The sequence below is a fragment of the Paramacrobiotus metropolitanus genome, unplaced genomic scaffold, assembly GCF_019649055.1.
Source record: "Paramacrobiotus metropolitanus isolate TYO unplaced genomic scaffold, Prichtersi_v1.0 Parri_scaffold0000049, whole genome shotgun sequence".
Classification (NCBI taxonomy): Eukaryota; Metazoa; Tardigrada; class Eutardigrada; order Parachela; family Macrobiotidae; genus Paramacrobiotus; species Paramacrobiotus metropolitanus.
In genome coordinates, this window is record NW_026570269.1 from 536,608 (window position 1) to 562,951 (window position 26,344).

Here is a 26,344-nt window from a genome sequence, read left to right on the forward strand (position 1 = left end):
AGTGCATCACAATATACTTACAGTATGTATCCCACAATTATTCATAATAATGTGTTAAAGTGCAGGAGGGATTAAAAACCTGTAATGTTTGCAGACGCGCAAAACTCTCGTGCAAAATTAAAGAGAACAACAACGTAGCTATAGAACTGTGATCGAGCCGCATTTGAACACCAGCAGTATTCTCACTCAAAAGCAGAAAGGTGAACTTCGCCACTGACCATTCGGACGCCATCTTTTAACAGCCACTGTAGTACCAGCGTCGGCGCTCATTGTCCGTTGTATCAGGACTGAATGAGAATATCGAACGAGTCATTTACCGCATTCGTTATTATTTTCATAATTTCATTCACAAGTTTGCGCTCACTTGTTGGTTCATTATGGCGCTAATAACAAACAATCATCGAAATTCGCTTTGCTTTCCCGTTTCAACTCTATATATTATTCAGTAGACAAAACCCCAGTTAAGCGAAAAACTACTGTAGTGTATACTGTATATTTAAAACCGATAAACACCGGCAGTGACGAGAAAGGGCAACGCAGCGATATTCAAATGATGGAATACAACCTGATAAACTCAAAGGTTTTAGTGGGGGATATTGTTTGCGGTAAACACATTACCAGAATTATGTCGAAAAAGATGCCAGTTATTTGCAGATTTTAAATTGAAAATCTTTCAAGATTCGTCACCATAGATGTAGAATTGTAGATATCGCTAAGTAAGAGAGGATGCGGAGTAATGCGCTTGCGAATCTGCGATCGTGATCTGTGTGCATTGTCAAGCTTTCAATCTTGTGACGTAACTCGAAGCGGACAAGCCTCTCCTTTATTCCACGATATCCATTTGATCGCAAAAAAAGTGCGCATCATCTTTTCTGACCCGGCATACAGCGGAGTATACGAAGCCGGAGATATCACGTACAAAACAACTCTGCCCCGGCTCGTACACAGCCCTGCGAAGCACTCAAAACGCAAAAGCCCATTCAGCGGATGCGATCCAGCCAGAGCTTAATCATCAAAAACGCCATGCATAAACCACTTGTTGCTCTCAGCTTTTCTGATTCGGCTGCATCCATCCAGCTGTAAATCCTTCGTGTACGAGTTCTCTTTTTGCCGACAATATTTGTCGGCCCTGTATGTGTGTACTTCTCTCTCTTTCACGCGCCTTCCTCGCCAGGCAACATTTGTAACGTTTGCTCTCACACCAACCCAAAATTGCACTTGTCTCTCTCACTTTCACTCTCTGGCAGCGCATTTGGCAAACAGTATCCAACCATCCAGTTTACACTTGTTGCGCCTTAGTAAACTAGTCCACTTTTTCTACGGTAAGTTTTGCTCCGCGTTGTCGCTTTAGGGCGGCAAAACTGCTCTGCTATAATGCGCTGAATACTTACACTATTATTACTGTTGCCTGTTGTATACACATTAACACATACATATACGCTTTGTCCATAGTCTAATTGACAAACTGCTCGCTTTTTGCCGTAGCTGCCGCCGCCGACCAACGCGACGTACAACATCTGATTAACTCCGCCACAGCAGCAGCAGCAACTTCCAATTTGCCGGTGCACAGCAGCGACGACGTTTTGGAAGCAAAATGTGATCGATCGCAATTCCGAAGATTACGCGAACCACATACATTCAATTAACCAAGAGTACGTTTTGTAGTAGAAGACCGGCTGTTTGTACAGTTTCTCGTATCACTGAAAACTATCTCTAGGACAGTAGGTATGTCTGAGCCTGATAAAGTGGAAAAGCGAAGCTCCACTTTCCATTGCGTATAGTGCAAGCACTGCATATACAGAGCTAATCGCAATCTCATTCTCATGCTGTTCCGCAACTGATAACGCCACACACGCGCGTTGCATCTTTTCCATCTCCCTTCGTTTGCTGCCGTGTATGGACGGCAGAGTTTTCTTCCACACGAACACGTTCAACCGAGCATATCAGTAGTTCTTTGTACACATGTGTGTGTATGTTTCACAGTCTCATTCCTTTCCGCTCATTCCCCCTTTTACAATCACCATCACCCACTGCAGCACTGTGATGTGGAAAGATGTGTGAAGACATTTCCGGCTAAGAACGTCTTTTACGGCATTCCTTCGCGGTAAGTGTCGTGATTAGCTGGCATACTAGTATCGGTGCATATGTTTTCACTTTCGCTTTCTTCGGACATTTTTCGTTTTCCTTTCACCTGATGGGCAGGATCTGTGTGAACGCACCAGCGGCTGGTGCACACACGAGCGCCGCTGACAATTACACAGACACAAGCTTGATGATCGTGAATGTTGCTCTAGATCTTCTCACCGGCTCTAACCGCCAAAATTCTCAACTTGCCCCGAGACCGCAGCACGGAGCCGCCGTTTTCTCCGGCAGCTGCACAATGGCCTTAGAAATGGACAGTTTCGATGCCGGGTTGGATCTGAAGAGCAGCCGACGGAAACAGCAGAATCCCAAGCATCATTCCCATTCAGGTAAGAATTCCCAGTGTATCTTTGTACTCTACAGTAGCTGCTGTGGTAAAGTTATACCGGTGTATGTTGTGGGGTACGTAAAGTGCGTTAGGCGCTTACTGTGCACCAATGTTAGAGTGACTCATTGATCTTCAGTCTCTAATTGCTATACCGCTCTTGAGCATGTAAGCAAATTATGCAAATCGTGTGTAACGTGCTGATTATTCAGTTTGTATTCTTTAGAAGACAATACCCACACTCATGACGTTTGTTTTATACTAACGATATAATTAAATTAGCTTGCGCTTCACCTTTTTAAAATTATATATATTTTGATAATCGAGCATGTGCAGCTAATTTTCGATAGCATTCAGAAATATTTCGATGAATATATTATTATAAAGAACTGACTTTGGTCATAAATTGCCGCAGTTCTGTTAGTAATGTGGCATTATGGCTTGCAGTAGCAAATAACAACCACAAGGCAGTTTCCGGCATTTTTACGTTTTTAGATCGTAAATATTGTTGGGAAAACAGTCCTACAAGTTCAGAAGTGCGCTCTATGCATGCCTGAGTCAAGGGCGTAACAATGTGATTCAGAACGTGTATCTGAGAGTGTCGCAGTGAGCAGCAGAAAAACGGCGAAACATCCAATGTGCATATGCACTTGTTGCGCATGTTTGCTCATCAGGATTCCTGGGACTACAGACCAAAAATCCGGTTTTCATTCATTGTGTTTACCGCTTCGGCTGAGATGATAGAAGGAAAAAACATTCAAGCGAAATCTTAGCTGTGATTGCCAAAAAATGTGTTCACTCTTATTTGCGTAGCGCCTTGTCTTTTATGAGACAGTACTCTAACCAATGATTAATGTGCCGATATAAGCGCATCACAATAAATGGAGTACCTTCAGAATTCTATAAAACTAGTCCGGAGGTTAGTTTAGCATATCATGATACAACATTACTGAGAAACCTTCCGGTGGAAATTGTGAAGGTGACCTTTAGTGTAGACAAGATGAGAACAGTATGAGATTGGAGCGAAATAAGCCGATGTTATCGGCGGCGGATTGGCGCGAAAACGCGAAAGCACTCAACACTCGCCTATACTGAATGTACCCACAGTACGGTCTACTGGCCGGAAGTTGTTGCATTTTAGCACTGCCGAATCTCTGCTTCACATCACGAACATCGTTCGCAATTTTTCTGTGCTCTACCCTCCTACAAAATCGCTTTTCGGTCCGATATCTCCCATCAACATCACACATTCTGCTGCATCAAATGCGCATGCGTGTATTTTGCTGTTATATGTCTGGATCGAGGTTCACCGGCTGCACAAACATCCTTCCAAGCGCAAAACCGGCAAAAACGCAATTCTAACATGTGATGCTAGCAAACATGATCATAATTCGATGTATGTTGTGTGTGATGTGAGGCGATTCATGGCGGGTTGATTGTGTAGGTGATGTGTGCGTCTGTGTGTGCAGTTGCTTGAATATAGAAAATTGCTTGTTGTCAAGCTTCCAAGTTTCCTGGCGAAATATCGCTTAACAGATTCCTGCTTTGTCAGCTGTGAGATATCCTCGCCGAACTTGTTTAGCAACGTACCGGCACTTGGCCGCTGGTAGTTGTTTTCCAGATGAAATTTTTCAACAGGAACGGAATGTTGGATTGTGCCGAATGCCGAGTGTTTCTCTTTTCCCTAAAAATTACTGTAAATGGAAAAACGATTTTGCACGGAACATTTCTTCTTGATCATCGAGTGCATTGCAACATTCGTTCTCCGAATCAGAAAAATTATCTTTCTGCAACAAAGTGGTCATCGTAATTTGATTAGTGTCATAGCCACATGAATCACATAAATTGTGACACCTTGCAAAAAATAGCGTACATCGTATACTCTGTGCTTGGCTAATCAAATAACATTTTATTAATAATTAATTCACTATTATTACAAATGTTATATTATGATAGAGTATTTCCTTTGGTCAAATCTTTGGGCGTTGTCCCATTTAACGCGAAGACAGCGAAACATCTGCGTGTTCTTTGCTTCACCGGAGCATAATAAGATTGCGCGATGTTCCGCGCGATGCATGAACGGAAAACGTTGGCCGGCGTCGTAGAGTATTCCGGTTCGTTATCGCGAACGGAGTTGGTGCTGCAAACAATAGCAGTCGGTAGTTGTACTGAGCCAAGCTATATGCAGAATATGGCATTTTGAAACAAATCTAATCTCTTCGCCCGTCCTGCGTTTTTGCCCTGCAGGAATATTATCTTGATGAAGTTTCGCCGAGACTCGTAGCCGGCATCGAGTTTTCAAACTCTCTTTTTCCGCTGCTACCGAGTATACAAAGTTGTCTTCTGTCTTTGCCAGCAGCAGCGTGAAGTTTTTGTTGTGTTCTACCGTTCGTTTGTGTGCTCGAGTTCTGATCGTCTGCCAAGATCTTCGGGAAAGGAATTAACGCAGTTGTCTGTTGTATAAAACAAATTGTCTTGTATTTCATCTCATGGGTACTGTGGCATGCAATCTCGTATAAGCCGGAAATGCAGCACCTGTTTGGGCATACCACAGCAATTCTACCATACATAAAAAACGTGACTGCAGGCTGCAATATGTTAGATACGGTTAAATCCCATTTCACATCAACGTTATCCATAGAAACGCAAAATTATAATTTTGGTAGAAGGTGTTCCGTTTAGTATGTGGTCACAGTATACTATATTCGCCCACTCAAAATAACGCATGCATTTTAACGTAATTTACTAACTACATTGTAAGATGCTTCAGAACGCAAAATAGTCGCTCTACACTTATAGGCAGTTATGGTATACATGTTTACAGCAATACTACTTGTAGTCCGTATAGAAACGCACAAGCTATAGTGATACTGTTATACCATAGCCCAATATCTGTTGCTTTGTACTGGTCAAGCATTTAAAAATCTCTTCGTTTTGCGTAGCGAAATAAAGCGCCTTCTTTTTAAGAATACCGAAACTCATATGAATTCAAATTATTTTTCTAACAAGACAACTATGGCGTATTATTACTGGTAATTAAATTCATTAATGTAAAACTGAATGAGTCTGAATGTTAATGAGTCTGAATTAGTTTGGCAGTGTGGTGGTTTTGGGAGTGTGCTACTTGTTTACAAAGCTCATAAACTATCGAAGATTTATGAACTAGCATCAGGCTAATCTACCAACTCTTGCTTATTTGTTAAACAATTACGCATCAATTAAAGTCTGATAATAGATGCACGCGATTGAATATCCACCCAGTACATCTATCACCCAAACCACACGCTGTTCTCACTCTGCAATTGCTAACTGTATCAAGTCATCGCGATTAGTGAGTTACATTTGTTCTAGTAGTGATAAAAATGGGCGACAGCCGTGTTTGAATTTCACCCGGGTCTCGGCGATCGTCATTAATATTTTGCGCGATGCACAAACTTTCAGCTCGGATGTGTTTCCGTAAGCCAAAGATACAGATTAGGACGTTCTGTGTTAACAGTAGTCAGTAGCCCGGACAAACCCCTTTATCAGCTTGTAATCATCTTCTGTGCCGGTTGCATTTCTTCTAACATTTTACTCACAGCCAGGCATCGATCTATCTCTTCCTGGTACATAACATACTCGTACTATATAAACCGATCACAGCTGTAAATCAACTGGTGGCTGTGGAAATGTTTAAAGCGCAATTAGCGACAGTGCCGGAGAAATGGTATTTGTAAAGGCGGCCCGGGCGGATGTTGCCGGTGATTGTGCAGTGGCTTGAACCATGATTCTTGATCATGAGCCAGTTTTTATCTCGCTTAAATGGTCGTGCTTGAACAAATGCGATCGGAAGATTGCAGGATCAATGTATGCAGCTACATATCTGGCTTGATTTTCCGGCAGTGTATAATGTATACTTCAACAAATACACCAACAAGTGTAGTTGCTCAATGCTTACGTGTTATATACAATGGCACAGGAAGGCCGAGAAGTTGTTACTGGCGATATAACTGCTCCGCTCATCGATACGTTTCCCGCAGAACTTCTAGCGTGCTTGCTTCATTTCGAAAATTTAATACACTCTTGATATATCTTAACATGTAAGGGTTGTGAAAAAAATATTGTATCATTTGCACACATTGCGAACAATGATTGTGTTACGAGGTAACAAGTGGGAAACCCGAAAATCTCTTCAAAAAACGTAGTCAATATTATTGCAAAGATGAGGAAGTTCAAATTTCAGCTGTTACCGGCATATCTAATTACGACCGGCGATCGCATGTGCATAACTTAATTTATACATACCGTATACAAACTGATAATATTTCATGTCAACCGGATGTACACTGAACTTATATAATATAATGATATGAGTTATAAAAGTACATTTATTAAATATAAATATCCAGTCGAGTTATATAAATACATTTACTTTGTAAACTGATAAACTAAGTAAAACAGAATAAGCAATAAGTGCTGCGTATAGTAGAGCAGCAAATTTTGGCAAATAAATACGTAACCGAAAGGGCGCCGAATAACATTAAAAAACTATAAAGCATTTTAAAAAGCAGAGCCTACACCATAATAGATTATGTACGACTGAATTTTAGAAACAATGTATACTATAAAGATTTCTTTACAACCACGCGTACAATCCATGTAACCTATATCAGAATTTGCATCGTATACGGGAACTGCTTGTGATGAGGATCATTAATCATGGAGAGCGTATTCGCAGATGCCTTGCGTGCAGATACGCTAATAGCCAGGTGCAGGTGTATCACGTTTAACTGGTCAGTTAACAGTCCATCACATTTCCTGACAATCTGTGCGCAAAGTATGCAGTAGAAAAGACGAAAAAGATCCTATGAAAAAACGAATAATGGGACCCATATAACTACTTCGAAGTAAATCATAACTATAAGTACGCATTGACCGTCGGTTCACCTTCCCAGTGCAGTTTTTGATGGTCGCACTTTTGGTCACATCACCGATCTTCTTGCTTATGCATACAGTGCACGTAGTGTTCTAAAATTACCTTTTTCATAAAGTATACGAAGTATACATTGCAATTGTCCATATTCTGTGTCGGAAAAGTTGTCTCGTGTATGAGATGTTAATGCGCAGTGATTGTCAGGTTTCGTGACATGAAAAGCACATTGGGGCAGCAATCATTGTGATCACTCTCTCGAATTAGCACATCCGGGACCGCTATCCAAGCGGTACGGAGATGCACGCTCCCTCTCATCACTTTTCCGGCTCTGAGCCCTATCAGACTATAATCCGCCGTGGCTGCACGGATGGATGATCGAAATGTGATCCGCTTTTCTTTCTCTGCTGCTTAAACATATATTACCTGTGGATTGGTCTTTCTTCTCCCTCCCTGCTCTCCCGGCACCGGTCTGTTCTCAGCGGATCGGTCGGCACATCTTTCGCCTAGGCTGATTATGCCGTAGTTGGCGCCGTACGGAAAATTGATTCTTATGGATGGATATTATGTTCTCTCTTTCGTGCACTCAACAGGTAGACTTCATTTTCCCTGTGCCCTCATTTCGGCCTGTTGATAGGAATGTCCCTTTCGTTTGCTGCAAGCTGTTCACAGAGAGAAGATGCGAGAGTGATCAAGCAGATCCTGCACATGCATAAACAAGAGAGCATACCTGATCAAACTGTGCTGCCAGAGGCAGCTGCACTGTGTGGGCATGGAGGACGGAATTTCTCAGCATTTTCTCACAAAAGCATTGCTTGGGAATTCTGTTAAAATATGAGCAAAAAAGAAATCATAAGTAAATAATTACTTTTCGCTAGAAACCAATCCTTGTTTTTCTTAAAAACGAATTCAGCGACGGTACAGCAAATAGGATGTCGAGGACGGGTACTGCAGCAATTACTTAAAATGTATTAACAGGTAAATTCGATCAGAAGATTTTGAGGGAAAGTATTTGCCGTACTTATATCAAGGAATTTACTCATAGTCATGTCGTATACTTGAACTTGTACGGCGGTTCCCAGTAGTGATAGTAATGCCGCACCGGATACTTTTTTTAGAAAACAGTGAGATCACCAGATATTAAAACTTTTAAGAAACGAAAATGCTGAAAACACAGCATTAATGAAATTGTGCTGATGTTAGGCCGGCTTTGGTTATTTTAAGCAGCTACATTCGCATAAGTAACATCAGTGCTTGTCTGTCGAAGTTCGCTTCTGTACTCGTATGCAAAACTCTGATATATCAGCGACAATGAGATGCAGGTGTACAGCACGTACGCAGACCGTCCATTGGTCATTCCTATGCCTTCCAGATTGCTTAACTCCCGCACCCGGTGAATAGGCATTTATAGTATGTAGGTAGATTCGAATGCAGCCGGGAAGTAGATAGGATGTTTTAATTGCTCCGACAATCAGTTCTGATCCAAGCAGACACATTCTCTCGCTGTCCTCGATTTCCCTGATTGAGAGAAGTGAGTCTATTAACCCTCTTGAGAATCCGACCAGTTACGGCGCCGTAGCGGAGGTACTGGCTAGTTAAACAAACTTTGGCCGTAGCAGAGCAGCAGGGCACATTTCTATGATCTCTCGTATACATGCGGGACTTATCAGCACAGATACGGGAGAATGTAGGATCTCATTTCCACGGTAGCAATAAGTAGCCCTGAATCTGATTTTCTTTCTCAATTTGCTCTAGCCTCCCGTATGCACGTTAGTCTTGGAATATTTTCCTGCCGAATGCCGTATATGCAACAATTATATGTGTTACTTCTACGATAATTATTGTTTTGATGAATTATGTGCCAGTAGAATGTTTGCATTGTTGTATTTCTGGTGGCCATTTCACTAGGCCTTTCGATAGTATTTGTAATTGGCATTTTGTATCGTCATCGCCTAACGAATTATTTTATCATAATCGTAAAGGTGACATTTTTTGACCGATCCAGACGTTCCGGTTAAGCGGTAAGTTTCGTTAGTATAACAGCACTAAACATTTTAAGCCCAGAGAGCAGCAGTTACTGCTATACTTCTATTAAATATTGTGTTTTGCTGCATTTCTGGTGTTGATTAATGTCACTGCGGTAATAAATGGCTAAAATTTTCGTATTCAAAAAAGGAATGTAAGTTGGCAATCTGAATAAACAAAAACAACTACCTGTTGTTCGATAAATTAATATCGTTGACACGTACTAACTGTACGAACGGCTGGAAAAGTCGTTCCTACGTTTGCTTGCAAAACAAAAACTTTTTATCAGCTGTAATCCAGGCTACTTCTTATCTGTAATCCAGAATGATTTCCGCCTGTTGTCGTGACTTTCTGTATTGCTTCCGAACGGGAGTGTAGTATTTCCTGTCTACTACTGTGCATCTAGCAGCGTATCTGAATAATTCGCAAGTTAGTTTTGGTAAAACAACAGTGGCAAAAACCCATTAAAATTGCTTACGCTTGTACATATTTCGAAAAATGTAAAGCCCGCACTTTGCTTTTAGTCTATTTTACAGGTGCCTTTTCTGTACTATCCAACCTTATATTGTGAAAAAATGGCAGAATCCCAATAATAATTAAAAATTTGTTCTCCGTCTAATTTTCGGGAGAATCTTTAAAGAACAATCGAAAAAATGAAAGTGTGCTTGTGCAGTTGTACAAGCGCCTTGTAGCTTTCCGTTATTCGAATATTTAACATTTCAGTTACCGTTAACGCAATAGAAAATAATTAAAGCAATAGATTAAACATGTTACGCATATACTGCGCCCGAATGCGTTGCAGGAGTGGCGAAGCGCAAGATCGCTATCTCTAACACAGACGCCCGCTCAAAAAGCGTCGCCGGAAAATCCGGTAAAAATGACGGCCCTGTAGTCAGCAACGCCCGTTCAGTTTAAAATCTTGCACACGGCCACATGCAAATTAACCGATGTGCTGATCACTAGCTCTTCTGGAACATCGAGGTTTTGTTTGATCATTTGTATCATTTGTATTTCCATCAACGATCAAAATGCGTAACAAACCGAGTCCACGTAAAATTAACCGACGGCATTTTGCATGGTCGGTCTCAGAGGGTATGCCTGACGTTGTGGTATGGTGCTATCGCTGTACACATCTACTGTATATAGATATGTACGAGTACACTGCGTCATAGTACTTCTGTGAAATTTTCCTACGTGAATCCAGAAATTCTCGCAGTGAATTTTGTTGTTGCTTTCCACCCGCTTCAACATTTCACACCCATTGGTGTTATTCCCCTTGGTGTGTCCTTTCCTAGAGGACCAAAAGCACGCCCACGGCAGTTGACTTATCTGTTTGCGCTTCATGTCGTTCAGTTTGCTTCCTATGAGAAACAAAGGCTATAAAGCCGCCGGGCCGTCTTCGTCCGGCGGTACCAGCGCAGAAAATTCTGTTAGTCCAGTGTGGCATGAATCTTTATCATACTTCCCGAGAATTCATGAAATTTTACAGTGTCCTCGAACACGCTTTCAGATGCGCTTTCGGGATGGCTACACCACGGCAATTTGCTACAGCAATGCTGCAGCGCTGTGCTCATTGCTGCGACCAGTTGCATCCCGTCGGGTCACAAGCATTGTTATATTTAAAATGAGCCGTTTAAACTGCCCAAATCGCAATTACCGTGCTTTTGTGGCAGGAATTTCTAAAGCCGGAGACATGGACATCTCCCAGGAGCCGATCCGGTCCGGAACACCTGTGTCCAAGAGCGGAGCGACATCAGGTCCTCCACGGTTCCTGAACGTGGCCACGGTGCCGTCGCCCGATACCAAATCCTCTATTGGATCAGGATCCCATTCCCCTGATGGATCCTTTCATCCGCTGGTCCGCTCTCTGGACGCAAAAGATATAATGAAGGAAGAGGTACGAGTAAGCGCACAAGCGATTCATTGGAATTAGATCTAGCTTTTTCAGTTTTATTTGTTGGAGCGAAAGACAAAATCATTTGTTTTTAATCAGTTACTGAGAAACCTGTGTGTCTTTTATGCATAAATTAATTGCTCTTCTTAATTTTAACTTAATTATTTGCAATACACCGTTTCTTTGATCTCTGAATTAGCAGCATTTTGTGATGAAGCAAATTTATTACCAACTGCTAAAAAAGCCGATGAAATGAGCTTTGAAATCGTTGTGGATCATTTTTAAGAATGTATAAAATAGTAGTAGCGTCAAAAATTTGATGAGGGTGAATTATTCGTAAACATGCTACGATTTTAAAGATTTATAACTGTTTGACATTCATTACTGGGCAATTTTCTGCATTTAAATGGTCACGCGAGTACTTCCTACGATAAGAATTGATTAATTAGTTGGTGAAGTAGGCGTTGTGAAGCGCGCGCAAGTTTTTTCAAAGTATTTCATGCGGTGAAGATGTAATATGTAAAAAATAGATGTTAACTGGTTTCGTTTTCATTTTACAGTATGTTACCGATGTTCACTCTACACAGGACGAGATGGCTGGCTCCATGATGGAAAAGGATGCCGGTGGAAAAATCACCCGTCGGTTCCAGTGCAATGAATGCGGCCGTCTGTTGAGCACGTCCACTTCTCTGGAACGACACATGCTGACTCACAGCGGCCAACGCCCGTTTCCTTGCCCTCTGTGCCCCATCTGCTTCACTACAAACGGCAACCTCTTACGTCACCTGAAGAGTTGTCACGACGCACACGGCTCCGAGTCCAGTCTTTCCAAAATGGATCCCACAGCGAAGGATCTGCGCCCAGCAAAAAGTCCAGTCAGCTTACGAATGCCTAATTCACTGGTAAATGCACTGGCTACTAAACGCGACATCTTACCAAAAAGCGCGATGAACGATGAGCTGACCCGGGACAGCCACAACCAAGTGGGCAGTGAGACGGAGTTTCCCGATGCGACCAAGTATAAGCCGTTCCTGTGCACGCTCTGCGACAAAGTCTTCAGCACGAGAACCAACTGCGAACGCCACATCCGTAATCGGCATTCGGATAAGACGTATTCCCGACAGGTAGAGTGTGTCATATACTCTTTTGTAATAATTTAAGAATTTTAAAGCACATGGTCAAAACTTAGATGATTTTCGTTAAAATTATTATTAGCACTAACCTCTGCAAAGTAGCAAGGTGGCACCAGTGCCGTACTGTCAACCGGTGTCTTTAATATGCTTTCTTCGGTTGGCGGTACATTCGGTAACAATACTTACTAGTTACTGTAGTGTTTTTTGTATACAGCACATATTCGTATTAATTTTTAATTGACTTCAAGTCGGCTTCCAGTAATTGATTACCTGAAATGAGCTTCTAAGTCAAGTCCAAAAAGTCAGCTTGGATGTCCCAGCAGTTTAAAAATTTTGACTTTTATGGAAACAGAGTCAAAAGTCAAGTCAAGCTACTGTTTACTAATTCAAGTTTTTGGCATCCCTACCAACAGGAGCTGGTCAAGCTGATTAAGTTCATCCCGAAGAACGCAGCGGATAGCCATGCAGTATGCAAGTACTGTAAAAAAGATTACGTTTCCAGTAAGATGCTGAAACACCACTTGCGCTCACCATACTCCAGCTGCCGACGGAAACCGTTTGCTTGCAAACTCTGTGAGGTGCGTCAAATAACCACTCTAAGCAACCATATTCGCAAACTCCAGAAATTTCATTTTAAACTTTAATTATTACGAGCGCATTATTCTTCCCGATCTTCTCGAACTGATATCATTATTCCAGCAAGTAAGAACATCCGGAAGTTACAACTCCTACTTAGTTTGCTGTCACGTAGCTTGTACCTATTTTACAACAGGTACGGTACAGAGAATTTTTAAATTTGTTAACCACCTTGAGATTTGCTGCATATCTGTAGTTCTGATGGTTGGTTAAAGCTCGGAACCTTTCCAACAATGGAAATCGTACAAATTAATATAAATTTCGATTCATTGCAAATTGTTTGATTCTTCTGGATTCAAGGAATCAGTAGTGAACGGTCTAAAATCTAGAACGCTCACTACTGAGTACTCTGTACTTCTAATTTCTTCAAATTTGAGTACGAGTATTGTCTTCGCTGTTTTTGCACATTTTTTCAACTCATGAACCCATCCAGTAAAAGATACGTATCTCAAAAAAATTTTAAATATGAGTAATACGTATGTAATATAAAATTTCTGAACTTAATTTTTTTCAAAATTAATTTTTTCAAAATTTTGAGTGAAAATTCGGGACATGTTTTTCGGAAGAAACAAGAATAAGATTCGGAAGAACGACTTCTTACGCGAACATAAAGCTTTGCCATTAGCGTTTTAAAATCTCACCTTTTCGTTCTCAGACAGAAATATTCATTTCAGTATTGAGTCAACAGCAAAATCACGATTCCATGTTCCAGGATAGTACCAAGTATCACAATTTCGTCTCTGGATCTGCAAATTTGCACGAACTCGTCGAATCGCTCGTGTGAAAGTTTGTCCGACTTTGTTTGCAAAGACATTTCCAATATCAGCTATTCAAAAATTCAGTCGCAAGAGATTAATTTACCAATAGCCAACGAACATGCATTAAACTTTCACAAACTGACAGTAACACTCCATTTAGACTGATTCAGTCATTAGTGATTCATAAAATTAATGGAAATACAAAAAGCGGGGTATAGCAGATAATTTAAGCAGATATAGGAATGATGATGAGACTTGTTTACTTGCGAGCCTGAAGCCTGCTAAGGTCACGGATAGTCGCCAGCCAGGCAGATTGCTCCCGCCCGTTAAGTAATACTGTTCAAAATCAAGAATATACGAGTTTCACTAACAAGCCACGACAATAATAACTGATCCCGAGGACCCGAAGAAACAAAACAGAAAAATTTGCTTGGCTTTTCATTTTTTGAGAAACCGAAACTCCGAAAGCAGCCTTTTCTATCGGGAGGTGGCGCTAGCTCTTGCTACATCGTCTTGAGGCCTGAGGTTTCAACTTTCAACAAGGGCGACGGGCACCATTGTGTCTTTAGCGCATGTGGCCATTGTGCAGCTAAAGCTAGTCATGCACACATCGCTCCAGTTTAGTTTGCGTACTTAATTAATGGGCGCTTGAACACTTCTTTGACTTCTGTCCTCTGCCTTCGTCAGTTTTCGTCCCTTACAATATTTTTAAACTTTGTTTTCAATGTTGTGTTGAATATTATTTTATTAGTTGAATTTTTATGAGCTGTTCTTATTTTTTTATTTTTTGATTATTTATCGGAATGGCAGCATCGCATAATTCATTGTTGTTGACCTTTACCCCGATTCCTGCGGCTTCGGAGATGTTTATGCACTTGGTAAGCCCTTACCATAGCGACGATGCGCGTGACCAGCATGAACCATTCCGAACTTTTTTGGACTCACACTGCAAAATAGCGCCTATAATCGTTCTCGTATTTTCTCAAAATTTTGAACAGAACTGAGCCGTAACAATTTGGGTAGTTGGGATAAATTTATAATGGGAGCTTTGGCAACCAAATGGTGTTTCCTTTATAATATTACCAGTATTTGTGGTTTTCTATATCGTCTGCCTCCGTATCTTTTGACCCTTTGTCGGCTCCGTCAATGACAAACTGACAAAGCCGATTTTCTGATGAAGCCGATATTCTGCTATACTTTTTCCAACCCCATACGTGATATTAGTACAGAGTATAATTTCTTTGGTAGAGGTGGAAAGCTGATAAATATTCTAATTGGGAACACATTGGGAAAAAAATGAAGAAACGAGGTGTTTAAAATTTTCGTTAGCCGTTAGGACAGGATTTTCACAGTATTTTCCTTCCATTGTGTTCGTTATATGTAAACACCTAGGCGAACCAAACGTAACGAGCAGGAGTTTGTGTAAGATCAGGTTGTTTTCGGGTTTTTTACGTTTTTGTAAAGTTGTAGCCAGCCTCGGTATGCGCGCAATTTTATTGAACTCTTCCTCAAGAATGCTTTTCGTTTTACAGGCGACGTTTTCAACTCGCAATAATTGCATCCGACACATCACCAATCTTCACCCGGATCGCAAATCCGAATACAAATCCTTAATAGTGCTGAACGCGCCGGTCTCCCAAGCGGATGACGAAGCACCGGAAGTTGAAGAGGATGACATGTCTCCACCCACCATGCTGGGCACATTCCTCTCCCCGGACCGTCTGACGTGAATTTCTCCGTCCGCAGCAACAATTCCGGCGGCGACGCGGACAGTACGGACCGTGACGAGGCCATCTCGGAAGCCTACTCACCGGAGAACTATTCGGCCTTCTCGCCCGACATGGACCACCATGAACAGCCGATGCCGTTGCGCCTGAGCCGCTTCGAAGATCCCCTGGACCTGAGTATTCCCAAATCGAAGCGAAGTGAATGCTTCAACGAGTGTGGTGATGGTCCACTGGACTTGAGCATGAAGAAACCAAAGAATGACAATGGTCGGGGCCGCTGTCTCACTGCCGACCAACTGGTTTTCGCGCAGTCAGCTGCAAGCGCAAGTGCCCGTGCACACGCACATGGTCGACCATTTTGGTGGAAGCAAGAAGCACGGTGCCAGCATGATTACGGTGGCTAGTTTAATGGAGCGGACAGTACCGCGGAATGATATCCGCAGCCCGGTGCCGATTGCGCCTATGCCTCTGAAGAGTAGCGCCAATGTTAAACGGATGAGCCAAGAAGGAGAGCGGCCGGGAAAACGGGATCGGCCGTTTATTTGTCCTTACTGCGGGATTGGATTCACAATTCGAGGTAAAGCTCAAGTGCTTCACAAATTTAAATTATTTTGCCATGACTCAAAGATGAACAGGCTAACGCACTTCCGTAACCTTGTAATCGGTATGGTGTGGTAATTATTTTATGGTTTTATTTTATAGGCAATATGTATCGGCATTTCCGCCACAAACATCCGGAACATAATTCAAAGCGGCGCGGTAAGAAAGGCGATTCGGAGAGCGACGCTAAAGAACTAGATAGCACACTGGACTCTGCGCAAGTCGGGCTGATTTCCATGGCCACTCCGAGTCCTGCTCAACCAGTGTTGTTTAATGGCGACATCAAGCACGACGATGAAGATATAGAATTGTCTGACCCGGTTCACCGCCCGCTTTCCATTGACGAGCACGGCAGTCATGAAGAACCCCAGCCTGTGCATTCCGACGTCGGGCAGGATTCCGATCGTGATGGTTCGCACAATCAGGATGAGACGTCGTCGAATAACTCCAAGAAGCGTCTGAAGATCAACTCCTACTCGGCATCGCCTCATAACCACGTCTGCTCGGAATGCGGTGCGGCGTTTCCTTGGCAGAGTTCATTGGAGCGTCACATGTTCACGCATACCGGGATGAAGCCGTTCGCGTGTAAGTGGTGTGACCTGCGTTTCTCCATCAAGTCCAACTGTGAGCGCCATTGTCTGCGTATCCATGGGAAGAGTCTGAATAAGGCGCGCAAAGAACGCCGCAATCCTGGAAATCCGATTAAGTGTCCGCTGTGTGCGGAGACGTTTGCCTATAAGATTAACTGCGAACGACACTGTCTGGATGTGCACAAGCAGCATTACGAGAATCTGGTGACCAGCAGTGGAGCGGAAGGCAGCGTGGAAGGTGATCAGCCGGCATCGATGGGCAAGGTGAAACGACAGAAGGGATCCCGAAAGGGCAGTGATGCGGCCAAGTCAATGATGTATTATCCCCTGTATGAAGTGTCCGTCATCGTTCGACAACACGGAAGATTTGCAGTTGCATGAAGAAAATAATCACTTCAGCATGGACATGCATGTGGATGATCAGCATGATCAGGACAGTAATTCGTCCTACAGCGGCAGTCTGGTCGTGGACGCTTGAGCCAGTTAAGCGGACCAAATTTTTTGGGATTAGTATTTGAAGCATTTCTTGTTTATTCGTGATAAGCACGTATTTCCTGTACGAGAACATATCCAATGCAGATTTACACATTCCTGTGAGGAGAAGCACATTTCTCCGGTAGTTATTCGTTTATTTTGGTGGAGACGTTTTATTTTTTCTCTTAACCATGTTTTGTTGCTTCAGGTCCCAGTTCTTTACTTATTCTTTGTCGGGTTACATTTGTATCGGTTTGTGTTGAGCGGTGGAATGGGATTTTGTCCATTGTATATAGTTTTTCCATTTTGGTGTATTAGGTACGTTTAATTTTGTTACCGTCGGGCACATGTCTGCAAGTCAACATTCCTGTTTAAACGTTGTAATTCCGGCTGTATTTCTTCCGATTTATAAATATTCAGCAGATACACTGAAGATCTTTCGTTGTTTGCAAAAACACCAGTCTTGCGTAAGCATGCTCTGGTTCAAGAAAACTGCTACTACATACCTACCTCATATACCTAGCATGAAACACTGTCTAATGCTTATTACATAAAACTCGCATGGTCAACCATTTCAAACAGCGCAGAACAGATAAAACTCTTAAGAGTAGAATATCAAACCAAAATAAAATTAATATTAAACCTCCCGCAGGAATTAAGCCTCAATCGGCTTGAGTAACTCCTGCTGAGAGGGCGGCAGTGGAAGGGAATTAGTTCGATTCTTCTTAAAGAACCCGGTGAAAATTTTAGCCTGTTTCTTCTCTTCCTTTTCCTCCGTTACCGGCCCCACACCATTTTCCATTTCCTCCAGACTGCCTTCCTCCGTTCGCACTTCCATCACTCGCGATTTGCAGCACCGATTATAAGCCGTCAAGCCCAAGAACCATAAGAAGAGCGGAATAAACAACATAATCGATCCGCACACCGGCAGCACCGAACCTAAATCCGCATCCGGCTGCGGCAGACTGTATCGCAGCAGAACAATGGCAATTCCTGTATTCTGTACTCCCGTCTCCACGGAGATGGCAATCACTTGCTCCTTACTGCGCTTGGAGATAACTGCCAATGTGGCACCAAAAACGTATCCACACCATGGGACAATCAATCCGGCCAACATGGTGCGCCAGTTCATCACGTAGAACATGTACAGATTGGCGTAAACACCGAAGGTGAAAATGAACAGCATCATCAGGATGGTGAAGGGGCGGATGCACTTCACGGCTTGATTGGCCCATTGTGGACGGTAACGACGGATCAGTACACCGATGGCCAGCGGGCCGGTCAGCGCGATCAGACTGGTGAGAATGTTGGAGAAGGGGATGCGAATCTGGAGATTGCCGAAGAGGGAGCGTCCCAGAGTGAACAGCCAGAACGGCATCATTCCTAGAAGCATTCAAATTGTGAGACCTACGCATATATAATACGCGGATGTAAAATTGATCATGCGCAGAAACACCGTCAACACCCGCAAGCAACGTTTACGATGTTATTCGAATGCGTAGTTAATAGTACAGGTGCATTGGCCACTAATCGTAAGGAAATCAACAAGTATCAATATCAATAAATTATCAATAAATAAATTATCAATAAATTCTGCCTAGTCAATTGATTATACAAGGAACAATCTGTATAAGCTTCCATGAACTACCGCAATACACCTTTTCTTGCATTTTTAGACAGTAACTGCCATATTGATCTGCAGAACACCATGCTCTACCAACAACGTCTTACGTAAACTCCTTCTCCATTTAATTAAAGCGGACTGTATACAAGCAAAATATGTAGTTGGTAGCAAACTTTTCGATGTAAATTAAACCTCTTGTCAGGTTTTCTAAATACTGCAAGCTTACTGGAATAACCACAAAGAAGTAGGTGAAATTTTCACCGACATCTGCTTCATGAAGTTGCACAAAAACGAATTTCCTAGGTCAGCCTTAATATTGCTAGACTCGCAAATGATTTTCGACACGCACCACCAAACCAGTCACTTTCTGCCAAACTCGTTTTAGCTCATTACGGTGTCACTCACAATCAACACAACATATATTGATTTCAGCATAATGGAAACCGGAAAACTTTTCCCTGAACCGGGGGTAAAGAATACTTTATCGCGTAGTCTAACTGAATTGATTTCTCAAGAAGCGCATGTTTTAGTTCAGCCAATTGTTATGTAGTTCAACCAAAGAAATCAACGAATCGCTGCTCGATTTTAATTACTAATGCATAGAGGAGATTTTTCACACCTAAAGCCAACGCAGTGCTGAGGAAAGTCATCGTTATGCTGAGATTGGTGTCTCCTTCTAACAGTAGTGTCCAAAAGTTTGAAGCGCCACCTCCAGGCGAACATCCCATGGTAAACAAACCAAGCTGGAGATTTGGCTCTTGAAACAATGCCATTGCGACCCCGTACGCAATCTATAACAATCAGTTTGAGTAAAAAATAAATCTCCCAGAAGAAGAACCAAATTCGAAGGTCCAAACATAACAGTAAGTATATAAAACATTGGTACTAGTACTGATTCTGCCATAAAAAGAACGAAATCCAACTCATGACCATGTAATCGAGTAAAGAGTGTCAAAAACGAGTGCTGTAAATTCCTTACCAATGGCATAAACATGTACTGGCTAGTAAAGCCAATGCCGATCGCACAGGGCTTCTTTAAATTTTCCTTCACCACCTCCAGATCCAAGTGACAGCCCATGTTAATAGTGTTGATCCCCACAAGGATAGCGATAATAGCCACAAAAGCCGTATCTAATTTGGAGGGTGCCCGAATAATACTGACCGGGAACACATCCACCAGTTCCGTTTCTTTTCCTGCATCTTTTTCATCCTGCGTGGTGGCGGTAATGAGCAGATTATCCCGACCTAGAAATTTCCCCCGCACCCATATTGTGCGAGAGAAATCCTCGCGGCAGTGCAACTGCTCTTCGCCCTCACCCTCGAGTTCAATAATATCCGATCGAGCTGGACGAATTTGTAATAAGATAACTTTCCCTGCAGTTACCGCTTCAGCCGAGCACACACACTCCACGGTGACATTGGCGGTGGTTTCTTCGTGGACTTTTTCCAGACCATATTCAATGGACGGGTTGAATGTACAGTTCAATCTGCGATGTCCCACACTGGATGAACGGATCCCGTTTAGTGCTTGGGAGATGGCGTAGGGAATCAGCATAAGTAGGAGAGTACCGATTACACAGATTAGATGCATTTTTACGCCGCCGGATACGGTTAATTGTCTGCACTCAAATCAACGAACACGCTCAACCAGTTGGTAGCTGCAAAAAACACGCCACTATAACAACACGGCGATCTTTAATCGTGTACTCGTAAGTACAAAAAAACGAGAAATGCACGCTGAGATATGCATCGGCGCGAACGGTAATTACGCACTACGAACGGCTGGTTCAAATAAATATTCGTTCTAACGTAAGCGTTTTTGTGTGCAGTACTGTAAGAATTCACGTGCGCCTAGATACAAAACAGACAGCTACTTATCTGAAACGAGAAGCATTACTTTATAAGAATTCTAAAAACCCATGAAAGAAGATTTCTAGTAAAAAACGCGACCACCAAAAAAGCACACGACCACTGTTATTTCTGATTGTGTAATCTTGGAATTACACATAAAAATTACATAAATTCCATTGTTACCGTTCACATGAAACGTAGAGTACAGCTGATCGGGCTCTTTACGCATATTTATACAACGCATGCGCAGCCAGCTTACACCCGCCCAACATCAGCGCAACGACAAAAAATAAAACGCGGTTATAACGAAAACATTACAAGTAATATTCTTGGCTAAAGATTATCTTGTAAAAACTTTGCAAACCATTGACAAAAAGGACAGCCGATGTCCAGATGGTCACCTAAATCGTTTGTCCCAACAACTGATTGCATCACACTAAGCACAAAAAGTGGTCCCGAACGATCCGACAGCTGATTATCAATCTAACATAATAAACCAATCTAACACAAAAATGCGGAGATTAATGATATATCAAACGAATTCATGGATTAGCACAAATAATCTGACCTGAAATCGAAAAAACTTTACACGGCCATATTCTATTCATCACCCAACGAATAAGCTTATGTAAATTTCACTATCCCTCATCAAACAAAGACGGCGGAACATATCATAGCGCTATAAGGATTTCCGCCTTGTGCCTCAACAGTAAACACGATAACCAAACAGCAGTTCGCACTTAAAAAGTTTTATCGCGGCTTCTCAAACGCAAATTACGCAATATCTAAAACAGTACATGCAGCTTATACAGTACATGCATTTTAATTATCGTAACTCTCAAGTCATTTACTAACAGCAGCAAAAATTTCCAAAATATTTGTGCTACCGCCTGTATACGTAAAATATCTGTACTATCGCATCTATCTATTTATCAAGCGTCAGCGAAAGAAATCGTCGGTCAAATATTGCTTAAAAACAATAATCTTGACCATAAATCAACATAACATATCTCAAGCCTATAAAACCGCTAAAACAGGATAACACTAATAATACTCATATTAAATTTGCAATATAGTTATAAATTACCTAATAGGCTAATACTCACAGAAAATGGCCGTGTGGAGTAGTTATGACGCTGAGGAAGTTTTAAGCTCTATTCTCGCACTGTGTTAACTTTACTCGTGTCATTTATGAATCCATACTTTAACTCCCGTACAGAACTTGGTCGTCAAGCGCGAACATTAATTCAACAAAAAGGAAAAAGTCCAATTTTCAATATGATTTGAGGTCGGTGAAACCGTGAATAAATGCATGAGGTTAAATGCGGCTAACATGCTGACACGAGAAAGTGCAAGTGAGCAAATTACTTGCTCAAACGAACAGAACGACTAATACTTGCACGAAACCAATGCATATAACTGATATAAGTAACTATCTCGACGACGACCAACTTCGAAAAACCAGTTCCAGCGCTGTCAAAAGTCATTCACAGACGTGCGTAACAATTGTAAAGTGCACGTAATCGATATTAAGCAATTTACCGTAATTAACAGTGACACAAGACATAAATCTACATAACGTTACCGCATCAAGCAAACGATATGAAAGAGAAGTGCATGTTCTCAAGAATACCATCTAAGGAGCCCTCGTATCCCTTATAAACTATCTAACCGGAAAATCAAATCAATAGGTAACAATTCATTGTTATTCACACGTAATACCATTCTGCTTTAATTAATAATAGCGTCATTGTCAGTTAAACACTGCTAAATGTTCTACGTACATTCACTAGAAACGACGCTAAAAAAATAAATAATATAAACTGTCTTACTGATGCAGAAAACGCGCTGGTATCCTTAAATTTAAGCAAATATTGCACCAACACAGCAAGGAAGGGGGAAACTTGAAATGATGTGCTTAAAAAGATCTTCCACAATGACTCCTGTATTGCACACTTATTACAGTCTATCTGACTATCAGTTCACTGCGTCACGGTTACAGTATCTGTACATACATGTACATCGATAAAGGCACTTAAACACTAACCTGGTTTTCACAACATCATCCTGGGATTTAAAAAAATTTCATTAAACTGAGCATCACCCCAACACCGTGCATCAGCATTTGACTTCTAGAGAGCCTTCACTGTCTTCTACGCACACGATACCTGTGTCAACAAATGCTAGTGACGCATGAACGGAACAGCCAACTTCGGCGAACCCCGTCTAGTTCGCTGACGCTGACAGTTCAGCAGACGAATCAAGTATCCACCACCAGGTTAAACAGGATCCGCCCGACCTAAGTCAAGCACTTACCGTTTCTTTATGTCGACTGTTAGACAACCGAGCCAGTAGGATAAGCGACGGATTCCGTATAATAAAGCTCAGCAAACTTAATCTGCAAAGAATTTTCAATCCACATCAGGCACGTTTTTCCACCAACGAGTTTAGGATGTAACAATAAAATGTTTCTTCTCACAGCTTTCCTAACACCAATATAACTCCTTGTTAAAATAAAGATCACTGTTGAATGTTGATCAGCCAAAACTTGGGGATTTGAAGAATGACCAAGAAGCACACTTACAGTATTAATTTTGCTTCACAGGTGAGAAACTGAGAAACAAACAAGCGATGAAACGTACGCATGAAACGTTTCCAGCTGATACGTTCGTGCAACTGAGATACATAACGCAAACACTGATTAAAAAAGCATATCGACATCGGATTAAAATTTTATCACAATTATAAGAAATTCGTATAAAATCATACTGGTTAAGTCGTAAGGAACATCCCAAGTCCAAAATTAGCACAAATGAGGAAAGAAGAAAGTGAATCCATATGGCCGTAATACAGCTGACAGGTTCGTACTTCATAGGCACTTATACAGTAGCTAATTTCTGAAGGACCTATCCCTAATATTGCCTACGACATACCAGTTACGTAACAGAGCCGGATCAGCCGGAAGTAGTTTTTCAGGGAACTGGCTTACGGAGGAAGGGCAACCGAAAGCCAACTGTAATAAGATAAACCGTTTGTCTGAATTTGTGTGGCGTTTGTTTGTAAAATAAATACACTTCAATGATTTTAAATTTTAAAACGGCAAAATAATTGTTCTTGTTATGATTTTTGCTGATTCAGTGAATAAATCACTGGATCAACTTTGCGTGTAATAATTATTTCAAAACTGTTAGAGATAAATTATTTATTTATCAAACAACAGACACTTCGATAATTACGAGCATAATGTCACTAAACGCATGAGTTTAGTGATATTATTATGTTACGAGGAACATAAAACGAAATCGTAAATACAGATTTTATGCAAGCACAAGGATTTACGTGAATTGAGGCAAGCTCAATGCCCACCATTAGCTAACCAAGCGTCAGCAACTTCGATTATCATTTCTTTGGTAAACAACGTCTGGGAAAGTGCTGCCTCATGAAAATTCGCAAAAACTCGTTCTGATTTTTCTGATTTTAGGAGATGATTGAGGGTGGTATAATACCGGCAGTCCGCAGTCGCCAGAGTGTACAACTAAATTTTTATATCTGATATTTATGTGATAGCTGAGTAGTTCCTCGATCTGCATGGAAAATAAGATCTATGCATAAAACCAAGTTCTGCATCTATATTAAGTTATAACTAATGATCGCAAGCGTGTCATAATCCCAATTCGTTTTTTTATTGATGCTATTAAACTCTAATAATTTTATTAACAAAGCTGTCATTCGAACTAACAAAAACAAACCTTAGTTCATGGCTCATTCTGGTCAGCACTGCACTACCGGCGCTGGTCGCGCATGTGGCAAAGGTGACCTTTGTAGCAAAGGATCAGCGGACTGCAAACAGGTGTCAGCGGCATTTCTTGAGAGTCGGATTATTTCAGATGCCATTGAGCATTCACCCAAAGAACTTTTGAAGGTTTGTAAATATAGTACATTGTTGTCGTGAGTTAGATTTTGTCTAGTGCGTTACAGCAGGAGCTGATAATGTATACGAGTAGTACATGCGGTACAACTGAGTACATAACAACTACGGGTAGCCTCTAAAGCGCTTATTTTTGCAACTTACTTAAAAAAGCTTATTCAAAATCGAGATTTTTAGAGACCGCATTAAAGCCATAGCTATAGGTATAGTGATAAGACTAACACTCTACTGCCGAGAAAAGAAACAAGACGGGAGAATCAATGCGAACTTCTCTATTTTTCAATACGCTGAAAAGTTGCAAATGTTGGTAGGTCTGTTACGAGGGAAAACTTGCTGTCGTGCCTGGGAAAGAGCTCGCGCCTGTTCAAGTGATCAAGCAGCCTACTGTGCAGTGGTCAGCCAGAAGTGATCAGCTGTACACCCTTGTGGAATTGGGTGTGCTTCAAAATTTCTTACTGTTAGATATGACGAGATTTTGTAACCAACACTTACGGTTTTTACGTTTTATCTTACAATTAGGTACGTTCTGCGACAGTTTTCCAGTGTTCTATTCGCGCTAGTAACGTTGGTTTATAATTGCCTAACACCCCAAATATTCCTCAAGCCTCCATGCATATTCGTTTGCAGATTTAGACGCTCCAAGTGCCACGGACTCTTCTTTAAGATCTGTTCTGCATTGGTTAATCTACAACATACCCGGGAAAATTTAACTCAAGGCCATGAATATGCATCGTACATGGGAAGTGCTCCTTTTCCAAACTCCGGTACAGTATATTTTTTTATTACGAGGTGTCCATGCAGTGGCTATCCGTTTTACATGCGATACTTCCCTTTTATATGTAACTGTCCAGTCTACCCCGAACGGGCTTGTATTATAATATTGCAACGGCAACTTCTAAGCTGCCACTAGTGGAGTGGGTTAATCCACCCGTACCACGATAAAACGAGGTTTGATGGTTCGTCGGTGATGTTGCGAGTTAGCGAATTACCCAAAAATCAGTTATGCAATTGCGAACAGGTTAACCGATACCGGCGCGATTGTCAAAGTGCACAAACATTTTTAATCAGCTGAAAAGTCATTGGGGAAGAGCAAGGGCAAGGGCAAGAGCAAGAATGATTTCAGAACATTCAGACAATCTCAGAAGTCTAGAAAAAATCCACGTTAGAACTGGTCATCTCGTACAAGTACACATTCAGATGTTTCCGGTTGAAATAGCACCAATGAGATGTACATCTTCACTACAGATCTCATTTGTACGGCTACAAAATGTAGTTAAACATACATTTTTTTTGTTTTGCAGGTCTGCACCGATATGTGTTTCTAGTGTTTCCACAGACCGCGTCGTTTAAAATACCCCCGCTGATTGCCACTCCAGACTTTTCCGAACGATTGCGATTCGATATAAAAAACTTTGTACGGCAACGTAATCTCGGTCCACCCTTAGCGGGAAATTTCTATGTTGCCCAGGCTGATGCTTATGCTACCGAATTTTGGAATAAACGTAACGCTTAGTTATATCTGTCGCTTAAATACGTTTACTTAATTATAGATATTTTAATATGTAGATTGATTCTAAACGCCCGGCCATGAATATAAATTTAATTTACCTATCTGGGCAAGAATTGCAACATTACCGCAACATTTTATAATGCCATGTTCGTTAGTCATTCATTCGTTATAAAATGTCATGTTCGTTAGTAGGTGATACTTTAATAAAATACTGTATG

The 26,344-nt window shown here is 41.6% G+C and overlaps 1 protein-coding gene, 1 long non-coding RNA gene and 1 pseudogene across 6 annotated transcripts; 2 read left to right on the forward strand and 1 right to left on the reverse strand.

Annotated features, from left to right (window-relative positions):
• The first annotated feature begins 1,731 nt into the window (after positions 1-1,731).
• On the forward strand, positions 1,732-17,639 carry LOC129591973 (zinc finger protein 236-like; annotated as a pseudogene).
• Positions 17,575-23,792, reverse strand: LOC129591972 (ileal sodium/bile acid cotransporter-like). 5 transcript variants are annotated; one of them, XM_055487880.1, is made up of 6 exons: positions 23,622-23,792; positions 23,273-23,301; positions 23,005-23,086; positions 19,817-20,495; positions 19,457-19,628; positions 17,575-18,596 (listed from the first exon to the last, which is right to left on the reverse strand). In XM_055487880.1, the coding sequence occupies exons 4-6, from the start codon at positions 20,426-20,428 to the stop codon at positions 17,869-17,871; spliced, it is 1,512 nt and encodes a 503-aa protein (XP_055343855.1). In that variant the 5' UTR covers positions 20,429-20,495; positions 23,005-23,086; positions 23,273-23,301; positions 23,622-23,792; the 3' UTR covers positions 17,575-17,868. The 5 variants fall into 5 exon arrangements, with proteins under 5 accessions (XP_055343855.1, XP_055343854.1, XP_055343856.1 ...); XM_055487879.1 differs by lacking the exon at positions 23,622-23,792 and adding an exon at positions 22,736-22,856 and having other exon boundaries at positions 23,273-23,553; XM_055487881.1 differs by lacking the exons at positions 23,005-23,086; positions 23,273-23,301; positions 23,622-23,792 and adding an exon at positions 21,892-22,203.
• Positions 23,793-24,214: 422 nt separating this feature from the next.
• Positions 24,215-26,305, forward strand: LOC129591974 (uncharacterized). The gene is made up of 4 exons (XR_008690903.1): positions 24,215-24,610; positions 24,928-25,051; positions 25,244-25,380; positions 25,918-26,305. It is a non-coding gene; the product is annotated as an uncharacterized LOC129591974 (long non-coding RNA).
• Positions 26,306-26,344: the final 39 nt, after the last annotated feature.